Source organism: Mauremys mutica, chromosome 3 (genome assembly GCF_020497125.1).
Source record: "Mauremys mutica isolate MM-2020 ecotype Southern chromosome 3, ASM2049712v1, whole genome shotgun sequence".
NCBI classification, from domain to species: domain Eukaryota; kingdom Metazoa; phylum Chordata; order Testudines; family Geoemydidae; genus Mauremys; species Mauremys mutica.
Window position 1 is genome coordinate 18340932 of NC_059074.1, and position 18053 is coordinate 18358984.

Consider the following 18053-nt stretch of genomic DNA (forward strand, 5'->3'; position numbering starts at 1 on the left):
AGGACTAAAATGAATGATGTCCCTCAAAATGAGGAATTCCTCAGAAGCATGGATTTGGGTACAATTACGAGGGCTATTGTACCGCATTGTCAAAGATATTAGGAGGAGAGGCCAAGGAGACTTTCAAAGTCTGTTGAAGTCAATCGAAAGACTTAAATCAGTGGGCTTCAGATAAGGCCCGTAAAGCCTTTTTTGGGACCCTTAGGATGTATCTACGCAGCCGCTGGGAGGATGTTTCCCAGCTTGGGTAGACGTTCACATGGAAGCTCTGCTCAAGCTAGTGCTTAAAAATATCAGTGTGGCCGCAGCAGCACAGGTTGTGGAAGATGGATCAGGTTAGCTGCCTAAATACAATTCCACCCAACCCCCGCATATGGACTTGGGCAACTAACCCAAATCGCTGCCCATGCTGCTATTTTTAGGCATGAGTTTGAGCAGACCTACTGCATTTATTTCTACCCAAGCTGGGACTCACTCACCCACTTGCTGTGTGGATGTACCCAAAGGGCAGTGATTAATTGCTTTCTATACCTTCTCCCATTCTTACCAAGGATTTGTTTGTCTTTATTTTAAGTCCAGAGATGTTTTGCCCCAATTCCTCAGAAAAAAAAATTGAATTAAGCTTGCTTGTTACAGGAGGGCGTAGCATCTGAATGGAGAACAAAAGCAAAAAAGGAACTTTGGCAAATTGGTTACCCTTGATGCCGTCATTAAAATCCCAGTTCAGGAAAATAATTAAGTATGTGCTTAACTTTCAGAATGTGAGCAGGCTTACTGATTTCAACAGGACTACGTATGTGCCTAAGTACCTTCCTGAATCAGGGTCTTAGGTCATGTCTACATTATCACTTATGTCATCAAAACTTATGTCACTCAGGGGTGTGAAAAAACCACCCCCTGAATGACGTAAGTATTGCCGGCATAAGGGCTCATGTGCACAGCACTGTCGGTGGGAGAGCTTCTCCTGCTGACATAGCTGCTACCACCGCTCATTGAGGTGGTTTTATTATCTCGATGGGAGAGCTCTCTTCTGTCAGCATAGAGTGTCTACACAAGCCATCGTACGGGGTGCAGCTGCGTTGGTACAGCTGTGTCGCTGTAAGTTCATTAGTGTAGACCTGGCCTTTGTCTTGATGTTTGGACCTGGGGTTCAAGGATAGTATTAAATACAATTGGTGAAAGTGGGCCTCCTTGCCTTCATCTCCTTTCCATCTTAAAATGTGCAGATTTATTTCCCATTCACAGTTATAACAGCCATAGGACCAGAATATATCCCCTCTATCCAACGTCAGCAGTGTGATGGGGGGCCCTGTTTGTCAGCGGGGGAGTCCCTGTTGGCCCAGTGCTGGGTTGGCACACCCCATCCCACAATCATCTGTACTCCCTAGGGGATCAAATAATTGGAACGATGTGGTCTCGGGACCCCTGGCGGGGTTGAACAAATATCTATCCATGGCCCACGGGCAGAGTAGAACAAGCAGTCTGCAGCCTCTGTGCTTCCTGGCCGGGATCTACAGTAACAGTTAGGGTTCCTGCCCTTCCGGGTGGGGGCAGAACAAACCTTCAGTCTATAGCCCCTAGGCAAGGCTGAACAAACGAGTAGTGTAGGGCCCCTAAGCCTCCTGGTTGGGAAAAGCAAACAGCAGCTGAAGTTCTGACCCTTGGGGCGGGGCAGGGCAGAAGAGTCAGTTTGTAGCTCCCAGGTGGGGCAGAGGAAACAAGCAGTAGCCATGCCTAGTGGCAAGTGGTGGGGGGTTGAAGAATCTGGTGGAGCTGGGTGGGCCCTATGAAGCTGGACGGTTCCCTGTTAAGAATCAGGTTCTACTAACTCCCTGGGTCACTTCCTACCACAAGGTGCTTCTCATGCATCTCCCCAGCTGGCAGTGACTCGGTGTCCCCATAAATCTGTGTGGTCGTCTGGTCGCTCGCAGCATAGTCCTGGTCTACGGTTTCCACCCCTTGGGGAGTCTCTGGCATCTCCACAGGAGCTTGTAACACGTGTCGTTCCTTCTCCTCGACCAGACCAGACTGAGCTGGGCTGCCTCCTTTTATCTATCCCTTCCACCTGGAGCCTGCGCAACAGGTTTGAGGGCCATGGCTTCCTGGGCCCACAGTGATTGGTCCATCCCCGTTGGCTCAGAGCAGGGTGGGTACACCCCATCACAAGTTATCCTGAAATCCCATCATCACCACTGATTTGAACAAGTCACTACAGTCATTCTAAAGCTTATATCTGTATTAGCAGACTCTTTTAATAGATCCCTTCTTCTCCTGTCTTATTTTGTGCCACAGCCTATCCTGCCATGTACTCACATGATGTTATTGTTATTAATATGACACTACTGCCTTGGGACACATCAAGATTGTGACCCCTTTCTGCTAAGCACTGCACAAACATAGAATAAGAGGTATGCTCTGACCTGAAGAGCTTGCAGTCTGAATAGAAAAGTCAGGCCCAGATTTGGGAGGAAAGGGTTATAACACACAAGCAGAGGGAGCAATTATGATGGTCAGCAAATGGCTTGTTAGTGCAGTTTTTATTGTAGATTTTGCTTCTAGGTCTAGGGGAGAAGGGGGAGGGGAGAAGGGGAACATTAGGTGTCTCAGCACCCCACACCCCACCCTGCCATTCTGTGTTCTTCATGATGAAAGCTGCTTGGGCAGCTTTACTCACATGGGGTGAGAAGGCCTCGTGCTGACTTTCTGCCAAGGGATGAATTTAATGCATGACTAGTCCCACTGACATCAATGGGGCTACTCACATGAATAAAGCAGCTCATGTGGTTAAGTGATTGCATCATACACGGTGACTGGGACTCAACCATTTTTACAGAGTTTTCAACAACATTGTACAGAACTGGAACGAAGGATGCATGAAATTCTGTGGGCATTATTTTAACTGTGTTAATATCTACTGATAATATTACATTCAAATCTTGGCTTTGCACATCAGTTATAGTAGTGCATTGTAATGTAGTCAAAGTTTTTGTTTTTTTTCAAGTTCACCATTTGTAGGGATTTGAGAACCGGACAGGGGTTGGCAGATGGAAATACACGATTTTATAATAAGATCATGGTTCTTTGATGAAACAGCAAAGACTCGTTGCACCAGGCTCTTCTTGCCCTTGCTATGCATTGCAATATTGTCCTTAGTTTCTTCAAAACAAAATTTGGAATATCAAAGTTTGAGGCACAGATATTAAGAGAAATTGAAAAATTCTTACCCTGGCTTTGTATTAATACCATAAAGCCATCTTCAGTCTTCATTGTTTTTTCCAGCATTGAATGGGAAATATTTGTTTATCAGGATTGCAACTCATATTGATTTTTGACTGACAAGAGGAACAGTAAACTCACTAATCTGTTCTGCTTTTGGTTTCTAGTGTTCTTGAATCAATTCTATATTAGGCAGAGGTGAAAGTAAGCTGGTCTGGTCCGGTACACAGCCCACCGTACTGGCAAGGGGCAGCTTCCCCAGGCCTGCGATTCAAAGGGCCCAGGGCTCCTGGCAGTGGCTGGAGCCCTGGGTCCTTTCAATCACTGCCAGAGTCCCGCTGCTGGAGCCCTGGGGTAGCGGTGGTGGCCGGGAGCCCTGGGGCTCCCAGCAGCAGGCTCTGGTGGTGATTTAAAGGGCCCGGGGCTCTGGCTGCCACTACTGCAGCAGCTGTGGGGAGCCCTGGGTCCTTTAAATCACCACCCGAGCCCCACTGCCAGAGCCCCGGGGCAGCGGCCAGGAGCCCTGGGGCTCTGGCGGTGATTTAAAGGGCCTAGGGCTCCAGCAGTGATTCAAAGGGCCCGGTGCTCCCAGCCGCTGCTGATGGAGCCCTGGGCCCTTTAAATCTTGATTTAAAGGGCCCAGGGATTTAAAGGGTCTGCCTCTTCCGATTGAGGCCCTGCCCCCTTCCGGTTGAGGCCCCGCTTCCTGCTCAGGACTCCAGGGTACCAGTAAGTCCTTTAAGTTACTTTCACCCCTGATATTAGGGTTCCTTTCTGGATGTGAGAAAAGGCATGGTTTCTTATTTTAGGATAATTTAGGCCTTTTGTAATAAGAGGCTGCATTCCTTTCTCCACCAGTCAACAAGATAAACTTTTAAAAAAATAGCCCATTTTTAAAAGGCTACATTTTTTGTATAAAGAGATCAGGTTGGATTTTCTCTTTCCCGGTTTGTACCAAAACCATGGTATTCCTGACATTTTCTTAAATCTTGAAGGGCTGAATTTCTACCTTGCCGTCCAGCCCAAGTAAGGTACAGCATGTAGCTCTGCAGGAAGCTGACAGCGACTCCAAAGAGTCACAATCTATTCCATGCGTCCCCCTCGCTTCAAGTGGGGAGTAGCAGGCTGGCAGTGACTGCGCCCCGCCCCCCAAACCCTGGGCCCGTTCAGCTGGTATTGGCTTACTCCGCTCCACATGTGCATAGCCAGGCTCATGACTGAGTGCAAAGAGAATCCATCTGACTCTCACTAATACCAGTGAAAGAATTGTAAGAACTGGTGCAGCCTGGGCCTTCACCTCTGTTCTGTTTTGGGGAAAATTCCATTTAATGAAAAATTTCATAAGAACATAATGACCATACTGGGAGCAATGATTCACCTAGACCAGTATCCTGCCTTCCCACAGGGGCTGGTGCCAGATCTTCAGAGGGAATGAACAGAACAGGGCAAGTATCAAATGTTCCATTCCCTGTTGTCCAGTCCCAGCTTCTAGCAGTCATAGGTTTAGGGACACCCAGAGCTTGAGGTTGCATCCCTGACCATCTTGGCTAATAGCCACTGATTGACCTATCCTCCATGAACTTATCCAATTCTTGTTTGAACCCAATTAATTCTGAGGTTTCAGCATTTGGTTACAGACCTCTTGAAAATGTTCATGAAAGAACAGAAAGTGAGTGAGGACCAGCCTATAGAGTCAGTCTTTCTCTCTTCCCAGTGAATATTTATTTACATAAGATGGAACAGTTCGAACACAAGTTAGTGAGAGCCCCAACCCAGAATAGGCAGTAGTCTGATGTTTAGGGACCTCACATGGGACGTGGGAAACCCAAGTTCAAGTTTCTTCACTGAATCAGGCGGAGAAGAAACTTGAGTCTGGGCTTCTCACATCTCAGATGAGTACTGTATCCATGAAGTGGGTCTTGCCCCTCTCTCTGGTTTTCATCAGCAACTCCATCCTGAATCTGAGAAATCTGCTTAACAAAACTTTTGCCAAAACAGGTACATTTCTGCCAAAAGTTTACATTTTGACAGTCGGTTTCATATGATGAATAAATATTTTGTAAAAAAAATAAATAATAAATTATTGACCAGCTCCATCTGTGCAACACCTATATCTCACCGAACTCGTTAAGATCTGGCCTTTCAATTTTTATGGTAGTTTATATAGAACTCTGTTGGAGTAACCTCTTTTAAATGCTACATGTTCCTTAAGGATTAAAAACACATTTTCAGAGTTGTAAAACTTTTATTTTCATAAATCTTACAAAAACATCACTGTGAAAAATTTATCATTAGAAAAATGGTGAATAAATCCTTCTGCTATAGTTATTTTATAAATTATTCATGCCAGCATTCTGCATTGCTATTGTTGTTATGTGTATTGGGGTAGCTCCTCTGAGGTTGAGTCATGGGCCAAGATCCCCTTGTGCTATGCAGTGTACAAACACAGAACAAAAAGATGGCCATTGTCCCAACTGGCTTAACATTCTAGTATAAGATGAGACCAACCGATGGATAGAGCCAGATGGGAGAGCACAGAGAAACAATGAGACATCATTAGCATGACAGACAGGGATCTTGGTACACCTGAAAACTAACCCGTGTCAAGTTTTTTGTAGGCATCATGGCAAAGGTGAGTTTTAGGAGGGATTTGAAGGAGGGCAATGATGTGGTTTTGTGGATGTCTACGGAGAGCTCCTCTCAAACGTGAGGGACGACATGGCAGAAAGCACAAAGGTGCTTTTTTGAAAATTTAACAAGGATCATTTATATAATGTGGATTTGCAACATTTACTTCCAATTCAAGGAAAATAATAATAATGAATGAGGAAATGTTGAAAGAATTGGGCATGCTTAGTCTAGAGACAATAAGGCTCTGTGTGTGTGCGTGTGGGGTTATATAATTTTCAAAAATGGCAAAGGATGTTATGAAGAGGATGGTGATCAATGGGTCCACTGAAGGTAGGACAAGAAGTAATTGCCTTTATTTGAAACAAGGAAGATTTAGATTAGATATTAGGAAGTACTTTTGAACTATAAGAATGGGGACGTACTGGAATAAGTTACCAAGGGAGGTTGTCAAGTATTGGAGGGGTCGCCGTGTTAGTCTGGATCTGTAAAAGCAGCAAGAGTTCTGTGGCACCTTATAGACTAACAGACGTATTGGAGCATGAGCTTTCGTGGGTGAATACCCACTTAGTTAGTCTATAAGGTGCCACAGAACTCTTTGCTGCTTTTAAGGGAGGTTGTGGAATTCTAGTCACTGGAGATTTTTATGAACAGGTTAAATGAACACCTATCAGAGATGGTCTATGTATAGTTAATCCTGCCTCAGCATGGAAGGATGGATTTATGAAGTCCTTTTGAGCCCTACTCCTCTGTGATCCATCCTGCAATAGCACTGGGACCTACTGTGCTAAGCCCTGATTTAAAAATGGACAGTGATGGAGAATCCACCATAACCCTTGGTAAATTGCTCCAGTGGTTAATGACTCTCACCATTAAAAATGTTTCTGGTCTGAATTTGCCCAGCTTCAGCTTTCAGCCATTGGATTGTGTTATACACCTTTCTCTGCTAGACTGAAGAGCTCATGTAGATACTTGTAGATTGTAATCAAGTCACCCTTTAATCTTCTCTTTGTCAAGCTAAATAGATTGAGTTCCTTCAGTCTATAACTCTGAGGCATGTTTTCTAATCCTTTAATTATTCTTGAGGCTCTTTTCTGAATCCTCTACAATTTATTAATATGCTTCTTGAATTGTGTACAGCAGAACTGAATACAGTGGTTGCGCCAGAGCCAAATACAGAGGTAAAATAATCTCTCTACTCCTACTTGAGATTCCCTTGTCTATACATCCTAGGGTCACATTAGCTCTTTTGACCACAGCATCACATGGGAGCTCATGTTCAGCTGATTATTCACCGTGACCCCCAAATCTTTTTCAGTCACTGCTTCCCAGGATAGAGTTCCTTATCCTGTAAGTATGGCCCATATTCTTTGTTTCTAGATATATCCATGTATGTTTAGCCATACTAGAGTGCATACTGTTTGCTTGCACCCAGTTTACCAAAGCCATCCAGCTCACTTCAAATCAGTGACCTGTCGTCTTCATTATTTACCACTCCCTGAATTTTTGTGTTATCCCCTTCATTATGTTTTTGTTTTTAAAGAAAATAAATCAAATTATTTTTTAAATGGCCGGTATATCTGCAGCATATTTTCCTAAAATTAATCAACTCTGGCATAGACATAGGGTGTAATGCTACCTGTTTGGGATCTCTGGCACACTATTCGACTTCTTGCCACGTGTTAGTCACTCCAAGGTTTCCTCTGTCAGCTTGTGTTGGGACGCTAAACTTTTCATTACCGCATCATGGGGCAGGAGAGAAATAAACATCTTCAGTCTGAATAACAATCTTACTGCCAGATGACTAATTCATGATGCAATGTTTCACTTCTTTCACTTTGGAAAATGCACAACAACACTACTCCCATGGATAACTTATATGTAATTACTGTATTAATAGGGGTTTATCAGTATATAATGGAGCAGTGTGTGCTCCTGGTGTCTGACTTTCTTTGAACAGATCTGTCTTTTGTGTGTGTGGAGCAGCTAGAGAATGGGACACCAGTTGCTCAGATGTTAGAGGACTTCCACCATAGTTTTATTTGTCTGGTACATTTAACAATAAGCCATAGTGGTTTCAAGCACTTTACTGGTTTGCCAAAGTCTCCCTGTACAGGTCATCTAGTCCAACCCCCTGCTCAAAGCAGGACCAATCCCCAACTAAATCATCCCAGCCAGGGCTTTGTCAAGCCTGACCTTAAAAACCGCTAAGGAAGGAGATTCCACCACCTCCCTAGGTAACCCATTCCAGTGCTTCACCGCCGTCCTAGTGAAAAAGTTTTTCCTAATATCCAACCTAAACCTCCCCCAGTGCAACCTGAGACCATTACTCCTCATTTTGTCATCTGGTACTACTGAGAATAGTCTAGATCCATCCTCTTTGGAACCGCCTTTCAGGTAGTAGAAAGCAGCTATCAAATCCCCCCTCATTCTTCTCTTCTGCAGACTAAACAATCCCAGTTCCCTCAGCCTCTCCTCATAAGTCACGTTCTCCAGGTCCCTAATCATTTTTGTTGCCCTTCACTGGACTCTTTCCAATTTTTCCACATCGTCCTTGTAGCGTGGGGCCCAAAACTGGACACAGTACTCCAGATGAGGCTTCACCAATGTCGAATAGACGGGAATGATCATGTCCCTTGATTTCCTACTTATATAGCCCAAAATGCTGTTAGCCTTCTTGGCAACAAGGGCACACTGTTGACTCATATCCAGCTTCTCGTCCACTATAACCCCTAGGTCCTTTTCTGCAGAACTTCTGCCTAGCTGCTCTGTCCCTTGTCTGTAGCCGTGCATGGGATTCTTCCATCCGAAGTGCAGGACTCTGCACTTGTCTTTGTTGAACCTCATCAGATTTCTTTTGGTCCAATCTTCTAATTTGTCTAGGTCCCTCTTTTAGCCTGAAATGGTTTTGACGGACATCAAGTGTGAGGGACCCAGTCGTAGACCGTCACAACGTAATGGATACGGAAGTGAAATCTGACTTTCAGAATAAAGCTGATACAACTTCATTTTGCATTGCACCTTTCTTCAAATCTATGTTCTGAATCTGCATCACTCACTCATTGTGACAGCCTTTCTGTGCCTCGGTTTCCCTATCTGTAAAATGGGGATGATAATGCAAACCCACCTTAGCATGCAGCTCTGAGATGTATGGATGAAAAGTGCTATACAAATGAGAAGTATTATTTACTAAATATGTCATGTAAGTAGGATTAATACTACAGTTTTTGCATATAAAAGGAGCTGCCTGTGCGAAAGTGCTTGGATCAAGAGTTGTAAGAGTGGTTGAAGGGGCAGATGAGAGTCTATTGTCGCATGAACAGAGGGGCTGGAGAGTAAAGACATTACTCAGGTATATTGAGTAAGTACTGTACCTACATACATAGAGAAAGTCAGGTAGTAACTTGCAGGAAGACTCTGGCGGAGGATGGGGAGAGGGTTGAAAGCAAGGAGTGCAATTTTGAACTGGATCCTGAAATGAAAGGAGAGCTGGTAGACCATAGATGGGGATGGGGTGATGTAGTTGTGCTCTTCTGTATGTAAACAAAAATTCCATTGTGATTCCTGGTGGCAACTGTAATCTATTATTGACTCCGCTCTTTCAATTTTCAGACACTGCTAATCTGTACGTGAGTGGCATGGCATCAAATCACAGCACTTTGCCCCAAGATGACCATCTTCCTCATTACCTCCAGGATGAAGACCCCTTTGCATCAAAACTCTCTAGGGAAGCTGACTTAGTAGCTGGATTTTATTTAACAGTAATTGGTAAGGCTGTTTTAATTATTTTGTTCATGGTGTTGTAAGTTACTACATGGTCTAGCAGGCACCCGCAAAGAAGGCTGCAGCCAGTCATGTTTGTGGTGCACCAGATAGTAAAAAGAAAGATGTGGTCGGATGGTGGGTGGGGAACTTAAGTAATAGGAACATGGGTATTGCCAGATGGGATCAAAACCATGATCCATATGGTCCAGTATCCTATCTGTGACAGTGACCAGTACTAGATGTGTCAGAGGAAAATGCAAGAAACCCTTAAAGGACAATTATTTGGTAATCTGCTCATAGAAGTTGTTTCCTAGCCTGGGACAATTAGCGGCTGGCTTCTGCCCTTATAGCATAGGGGTTTATACCCCTTTCATTTTTAAAAAAGATCTGTCTAATATAACTATACGGATAATGAGAATATCCACAGACACCCAATCATATTTGAGTCTTGCTGAACTCTTGGTCTCAGTGATACTGCATGGCAATGAGTTCCATGTGTTGAGGAAATACATTTCTACACGTATGAGTTTTATATTTATGGTCTTTCATTGCATTTCCCCTTGCTCTATTTAATATTGCACATAATACCAGGGGCTTCCAATTTACCTTCTTTATAATCATTCGTTATTTCATATACCTCTATCAGACCCTCTCTTATTTGTATCCTTCCAAAACAAGCTTGATATTTCAATTTTTTTTGCTATGAAAGTCTCTTCAAGATTTGAGTATCAGAGGGGTAGCCATGTTAGTTTGGATCTGTAAAAGCGGCAAAGAGTCCTGTGGCACCTTATAGACTAACAGACGTATTGGAGCATGAGCTTTCGTGGGTGAATACCCACTTTGTCGGATGCATGTCACATGAAAGCTCATGCTCCAATACATTTGTTAGTCTATAAGGTGCCACAGAACTCTTTGCTGTTTCAAGATTTGAATAATTGTTGCTGCCTTTCTTGGCATCTCTTTTACATGTTGTTATTCAGTAGTATAATGTCACTGTATAAATCAGGGGAGTATGCTCACATGGAGTGTTGTGTTCAGAATGGGTCTCCTGGTTTCAGTAACTAAACCCAGTATTCCATGTGAAAGGTACACCATTGATTTACACAGTGCCGTTACACTATTCTCAGTATTCTTTTCTTACTCTCTATACATCCTAGCATTTTGTTTTTCTTTTTTCTTTCCTGCAGCTGTGTAAACAGATATTTTCAGTGAGTTGTTCAAAGCAAACCAACCCTCAGGTCTTTTTCCTGAGTAAGTTATGTTTATTGACATCCCAGGAACTAAGTAGGACTCAGAGTGGTTGAAAGTATTCCTTCCAAAATACATTGTTTTGCCTTTTAAAAATTATTGTATTTAATGTAGATTTCAATATATAAACTTTTTAAAAGAAACATCTCTCGCAGGCTCTAAGCAGCTTTGAGAAATAATAAAAAATACAATCAGAGGAAGACAAAGAAAAGCAGTAGCAAACTTTCTCTGCATAAAAGAAACCAGGCCACACAACCAGAATTTCCTCACCTCAGGTCCCACAAACTCTAATCCTCTACAAATAAAACGTAAGTGGAACCTCTGAAAGTGTGTGCCCACAAAGATGGCCTTTGCATGTCATACATGAATGGACGCACTCTTGCCAAAGTGTAGAGGCTCAGAGAAGTGTGGGGGCCCTTAAAAGTGGCCTCCATGAAGAAGCAAGCCATTGTGTCTTTAGCATCAGTAGGGAATTACTGATACTAAAGTAGAGTGATCATCTAGTCATTAGGATATTAAGCAAGAAACACTTCAAAAAATGACTGTTAATGCCCACGCTAACTCTGAACCAATGGTACAAAAGACATGGTAATCTTGAGTTAGTGAAAATGCGGCCAACACACTCTCTACTAGGCCTCTGAGGTTCTGATTATGTTTCATGGCAACAAACAGAGAAGTTAGATTAGAAGCATAAAATCCTCTTGCTGGATGGTTGCAATGTAACACTTCTTTATTTCTAAGAATTCAGAATAACACAGAAGAACCCAAAACAGAGAGAGACAAAGCAGACTACTCCCTAAAATAGAGAGGCACAACTCACCCCCTTCCCTTACTCTAGGCTCTGTCTACTGACTGTGATCCCAACCAGCTTCCCTGCAGACTCCCCTGGCTGCAAGAAGGACCAGGAAAACTACTGTGAATTTAAAGTGATAGATCACAATTTTAATAGTTTTCAATACACCACACTTCTGAATTCAGATTCCTTCTGCTCTGATGCCATAGATCCCAGTGTTCATTAACTTGATTCCAAGCATGTGAGCTTTCAATTATCTGCTTGCGGGGGATTAAAAAATGTTGGGCTCTACAAACTTGTCCAAAAAAAGTAGGTCTGTGCAGGGTATTACAGAGAGATTGTGGGGCTCACAGAGATCATAAAAGGAGCCCCGCTAGGTGATCCTTATCTCCTTTTGTCTGGAGACAATAGGAAGGGTTCCTCAACAGAATTTTTGTACAGTATAAAAATGGTTTTGATTTGATTCAAGGTTTGAGTGAACCTGGTTTTGTTGTAGCTGATTTGGTTAGCTTGTCATCACAGGAGACTGCAGTAGACTTTTGCTTGTGTCATAGGTCTCACCCCCACTTAGAGCTGTTGGGTTCCAAAATGGGGACCTGCCTTGGTTTCCCTCTAAACTAAAATCCTAGTTTAGATCTGGTAAAAGCTGCCACCACCCAATAAGGTACGTGTATTGGGACACAGTCCTTCCCCAAAATCCTTGGGGATCCCAAGAGCCCCAAATCCATGGAGTTCTTACACCCAGGAGAAATAAACCATTCCCCCCTGCTTCCTCCCCCCTCCCTTTTCCTAGGAGAGATACCAGGATCCACTACAGAGGGATGCTTCCCTCCTCCCCTTTCCCTGAGAATCCACCCAAGTAAAGATCAACCAAGTTCTTAACAGAAAAGATTTATTAAAGAATAAAAAGAAAGTAACTTGTCTCTGTAATTCAAGATGGAACAATACACAGGGTCTAAACTTATTAATCTCTGGAGAGAATCCCCCCCTCCTTTCTTTCTCAGTAAAAGCAAAGTAACAGCAAACAGGAATAAAGAATTTCCTTCAGCAAACACACAATTGCAAATGTAGAAATCAAATTATAAGACTAATCCGCCTTTCTAATTAATACTCACTATTGAATAGTAGGAACTACTCCAGAAGAACTTGGAGACATGTCTGGCCTCTCTTAGATCCAAAAAGAGCACAGAGCCAACAAGGAACACAGACAAAGGCTTCCCTCCACAGAGATTTGAAATTATCCTGTCCCTTGATTGGTCCTCTGGTCAGGTGTTTCTCAGGTTACTGAGCTTGTTTACCCTTTCCAGGGAAAGAGACCTTAACCCTTAACTATCTGTTTATGACAGCTTGTATTAAAGTACACAGCTTCTCATGTGTCTATGTTTATGTGGAAGATAATCATTTAATGATGTTCCACCAAATTCACTCTAATAAATCATTCTGAGCAAGTCTTTGTTTCTCATGCCAGCCATTTCCCTGTGCACTGCTTTGTGGTGTCTTTTCCCATGGTATATTAGTACTTTCAAAACAAAAATAAGGACTATAGAGACATAAGCCTCCCTTCTCCCATAATTTGCCCTCTAACTTAAATAGAGAGTGCTTATCCTCAGCACATTGCAGAGTACAGCTTTGCAGACGTGGAAGAGGGGAAGCTATCATTGGTTCAGTTGAGCGGGATCTGTAAGTACATCTTCTGGCTGAAATCTCAGTCCCTCAGAAGGGTTGCTGGTGCTCTCTTTGGCAGTGCCAGAGGAGGATTGCTTGGACTATGAGAGTGCCTGAAGGCCATGATCTTGTTCTAAAAACCTGCAAAGGGGATTTTTTTTAAATTTGCCCATCGAACCTACAGCTGGCCAGAACATTTCTGACATAAGTCTTCCCTTGAAAAATGCTGTTTTGTTGTAATTGAAACATTTCACGGGAACGTGTGGATTTCTACAAAACTTTGTTTAGAAAAAAATTGAAATAAAGCACTTTGATGTTGAAACATTCCATTTCAACATCACCAGAGTGGAACATTGTGATTTTTCATCTAAAAAAAAATCCCCCTTCATTTCAGAATTTATTTTCTTATTTTCTTTTTTTATTCTTTTTTTAATACAAAGTCAAAATCAAAACAAAGCATTTTGACGTTTTTTGGGGAAAAATTTCAACTGAAACTATTTACCAAAGTTGACCTGAATTTGTGACTAGTTTTCATCAGCCCAAGATTGCATTTTCTGGCGAATATACTATTTGTCCGAAAAATTTTGCCCAGGTGTAGAAAGAATAGCTCTGAGGTTTAAACTATAGCATCTTAATGGCAGTATGTACTAACTCAGATAACAGTAATGATTATTTAAACATCAACAATTGGGTAAAGCATATTAAATAGTGATTGGTAAACAGAGAGGCAAACCTGTTATCGTCTCCATTGGTTTACAGTACAAACAGTTTCTGAAGCATTAAAATAAATCCTCTGAAACATCTGGTACTGACCATTATCAGAGACAGTATATTACACTAGATGGATCAGTGTTCTGATCTAGTATGGCAATCCCTGTGTTTCTGTTAATAGCAATGTTGGGTCACGTGTACGCATAAATAAAAACCATATTGCCCGCCTCACTATATTTGACATTAAATCTGTCAAATTATAATGATTTTGCTTGTAGATGAGTGTGTTTTCTGATTAAATGATCTTAGCCCAATTGTGAAAGTGTTAAATCAGGAGTTTCACTTGTTCATAGTATAGACCACATCTTGATAGGCATATTCTAGAGGACCGACCTCCCTTCTCATTCACCATTAGACTGACGCTTTTCTCCTTCACATTCACACAATGTCCTCGCAGCAATTGCAACAGTTGCTTACATATGAAAGAAATATTAAGACAGCTAAAATCTGTTTAAAACAATGTAGTGCTTTAAATACAATTTACCAGTTGCAAAGAAAGAAAATCCGTACCATGCAACCAACTAGCGCTCACAGAGGTAGAGAGCCACTGCCTTATATAATTGCATTATAACTTATACAATATTTCATAGTGGTTTTTAAGATTTATTTTTTCTTGAAAAATGTTTAGTAAACACATAAAAATTGTTCATTGTGAAAAAAGGCATCTGCTGAATTTAGCCCTTTCCCTGTCTGAGAATTGTCACGGTTTGAAGTAAATAAAATTATTTGACATACAAACACATTTTGGCCTCTGGGTTGTTTGTGTACTGCTAATAATGAGAAGTCACCTGAGTTTTGTTGTTTGGAATTCTCTCTTCGAGAACTGTGATTGGTCATCCAAGTCCCATAGTATTTTGAACAATTTTGAAATTTAAGTACCTAAATGTAGGCACCTAAAACCATAGCTAGGCATCTAGTAAGTAGCCTGGCTTTCAGAGATGCTGAGCACCCACAGTTGTCATTGACTTCAACTAGAATTGCAGGTCTTCAGCACCTCTGAATACTAATTCACATAGTTAGGACCCTAAATTCCAGCTTTGGGCTATTTAGGTAATGTCTGCTCTGCAATCAGGGGATGTGATTGTAGCTTATGTAGATATCCCAGAGCTAGCTTTAATCTACCTAGCCCGGGTACTGGAGCAGTAGCTGTGCGAGTAATTACCCAGGGTTCAGGGTGGACTTGTACAGTTCACGCTGAAGTGAATGCTGCTACAGGATCAGTATCATTGCTGCAATACCTAAGCTCCCTAGATTAAAGCTAATTTGGGTAATGTCAACATGAGCTACGATCACACTCCAGGATTGTAGTGTAGATACATCCTTTGAGGGCTCTGACAGTGTGGGGCAGCAGCCTGGGAAGGGTTATGGGGTCCCTGACTACCTGGGTAGAATGTACAGTAACTCCTCACTTAAAGTCGTCCCAGGTAACACTGTTTCATTGTTACGTTGCTGATCAGTTATGGAACATGCTCATTTAAAGTTGCGCAATGCTCCCTTCTAATGTCGTTTGGCAGCTGCCTGCTTTGTCCACTGCTTGCAGGAAGAGCAGCCCAGATACTATACCTAATGTCACTAGAGATACAATGTAAAAATCGGCATAGAAAGGAGTAAGATTACGTGTAAGCAAAACTGAAGTAAAATCATTCACAAAACTGCAGGGAACATGTTAGTGGGAAAACAGGATTTTTGTATCTTCCTATAATTAAGAATAAATTCCTAGTAGGAAACTATGGCGCCATAACATTTTAAAAAGCAACAAGGAGTTCTGTGGCACCTTATAGACTAACAGTTGTATTGGAGCATAAGCTTTCGTGGGTGAATACCATGAAAGCTTATGCTCCAATATATCTGTTAGTCTATAAGGTGCCACAGAACTCTGTTGCTTTTTACAGATCCAGACTAACATGGCTACCCTGCTGATACATAACATTTTAAGATAATCAGATTTCTTGTTAAAAAGAAACAGCACAGCAGCCCAGGAAGCAGGTCAGTGCTGGGAGCAGAGTCACGAAAGCGGCCCACAAAGCAGACTTGTCCTGGGGGAAGAGCTGCAGCCACAGAGCCAGAGACACAGCCCAGGGAGAGCAGATCCTGTGCTGGGAGCAGGGCTGCAGTCACAAAGCCAGAGAGGCCAGAGAAGCAGCCCGGGGGCTGGAGGCAGAGTGGAGCTGGAGCTGAGACAGAGTTGTGGAGCTGGTGCTGAGGCCGAGTGGAGCTGGAGCTAGAACAGTGGAGGTGGGGCTGGAGCTGGAGCTGAAGCCAGGTGTGGTGAGCAACTGGGGCCAGCCAAGGGGAGACCCTGGGCAAAGGGCCCAGCGCAGAAAGACACCCCCAGCCAAGGGTCATTGCAGGGCAGATTGGGAGGGGGATCTTAACCCGATGGGGGGCTGACGCTGGAAGAAGGGTCCCACCACCCAAAGCCCGGAGGTGTGTGGCCACCACCATTGCAAGCGTCCAACCCACAGCATCCCTGCAGCACAGCCAGGGTCTGAGAAGGAGGCCTGGGACCTACAAGGAACAGACTGTGAAGTGCCCTGATGTTCCAGAGAGACTGTTTGTAATGTTCCCTGCCACAGAGCAGAGAGATGTGTTTTCCTTTAACCTTTCCCATTTTTCCTTATTCTTTTTAAAAATTAATTGTTGATTAAATAACTTGTATTTGCTTTAAATTGTATGAAATGATCAGTGGGTCAGGGAAGCAGTGGGTCAAAAAAAGCAAACATGATTCTGGGATGCATTATCAGGTATGTTGTGAGCAAGACACGAGAAGTCATTCTTCCGCTCTACTCTGCGCTGGTTAGGCCTTAACTGGAGTATTGTGTCCAGTTCTGGGCACCGCATTTCAAGAAAGATGTGGAGAAATTGGAGAGGGTCCAGAGAAGAGCAACAAGAATGATTAAAGGTCTTGAGAACATGACCTACGAAGGAAGGCTGAAAGAACTGGGTTTGTTTAGTTTGGAAAAGAGAAGACTGAGAGGGGATATGATAGCAGTTTTCAGGTATCTAAAAGGGTGTCATCAGGAGGAGGGAGAAAACTTGTTCACCTTAGCCTCTAAGGATAGAACAAGAAGCAATGGGCTTAAACTGCAGCAAGGGAGGTTTAGGTTGGACATTAGGAAAAAGTTCCTAACTGTCAGGGTGATTAAACACTGGTATAAATTGCCTAGGGAGATTGTGGAATCTCCATCTCTGGAGATATTTAAGAGTAGGTTAGATAAATGTCTATCAGGGATGGTCTAGACAGTATTTGGTCCTGCCATGAGGGCAGGGGACTGGACTTGATGACCTCTCGAGGTCCCTTCCAGTTCTAGAGTCTATGAATCTATGAAGTGCCCAGTGCAAAGAGAGTACCCTGGAGTGAGGACACCCTAGCCCCTGTCCTAGGTGACCACAGCAAGGTTGGGGGTTGAGCCCCCCAGGAATCCTGGGCCCAGCCTTGTTGGGGTTACGAGGCCTCTGCCAGACAGGAGAGTGGAAGGGGAGTCCTCAAGGGCAGGGAGGCCTCTGGGTAAAGGAAGTGGGAGCAAGGACTGAGATCCTTCCGCTAGCCCATTTCACCGGGGTAGTGCAGAAGCCAGGAAAGTTCCCCACCATTTCCCCACTTATATATATAATTATAAAATTATTATTGTTACAGAACTACAGGGCAGTAATGACAGCTGGATGTCATGACTGGGAAAAAGGAAATGAAAGAAATTAGATTTACCTTCAATTCTGAAAGTGGTTAGTTTCATGATCATTCAGATCTATTATGATCTTGAGTTCCATTGTCTAGGGTCCAACTCCCGTCAGAGTTCTGTCGCATTCATTCAGGAGCCTCACCAGCATAGGTGCTGGAATTAGGGGTGCTGGGTGTTCCCGCCTCTCTGGCTTGCAGGGGTTTCCATCATGTGCAGGGTTTACAGTTTGGTTCAATGGCTCTCAGCATCCCCACTATACAAATTGTTCCAGCCCCCATGTTCCCTGG

General features: G+C 43.2%; 1 protein-coding gene across 1 annotated transcript in view; it reads left to right on the forward strand.

The window, feature by feature from the left end:
* OPN5 (opsin 5) overlaps positions 1-18053 on the forward strand; it is a 105420-nt gene that overhangs the window by 67260 nt on the left and 20107 nt on the right. The window contains exon 5 of the mRNA XM_045009255.1: positions 9457-9612. Coding sequence (XP_044865190.1) covers positions 9457-9612 — 156 coding nt within the window. The remainder of the gene's footprint in view (positions 1-9456; positions 9613-18053) is intronic.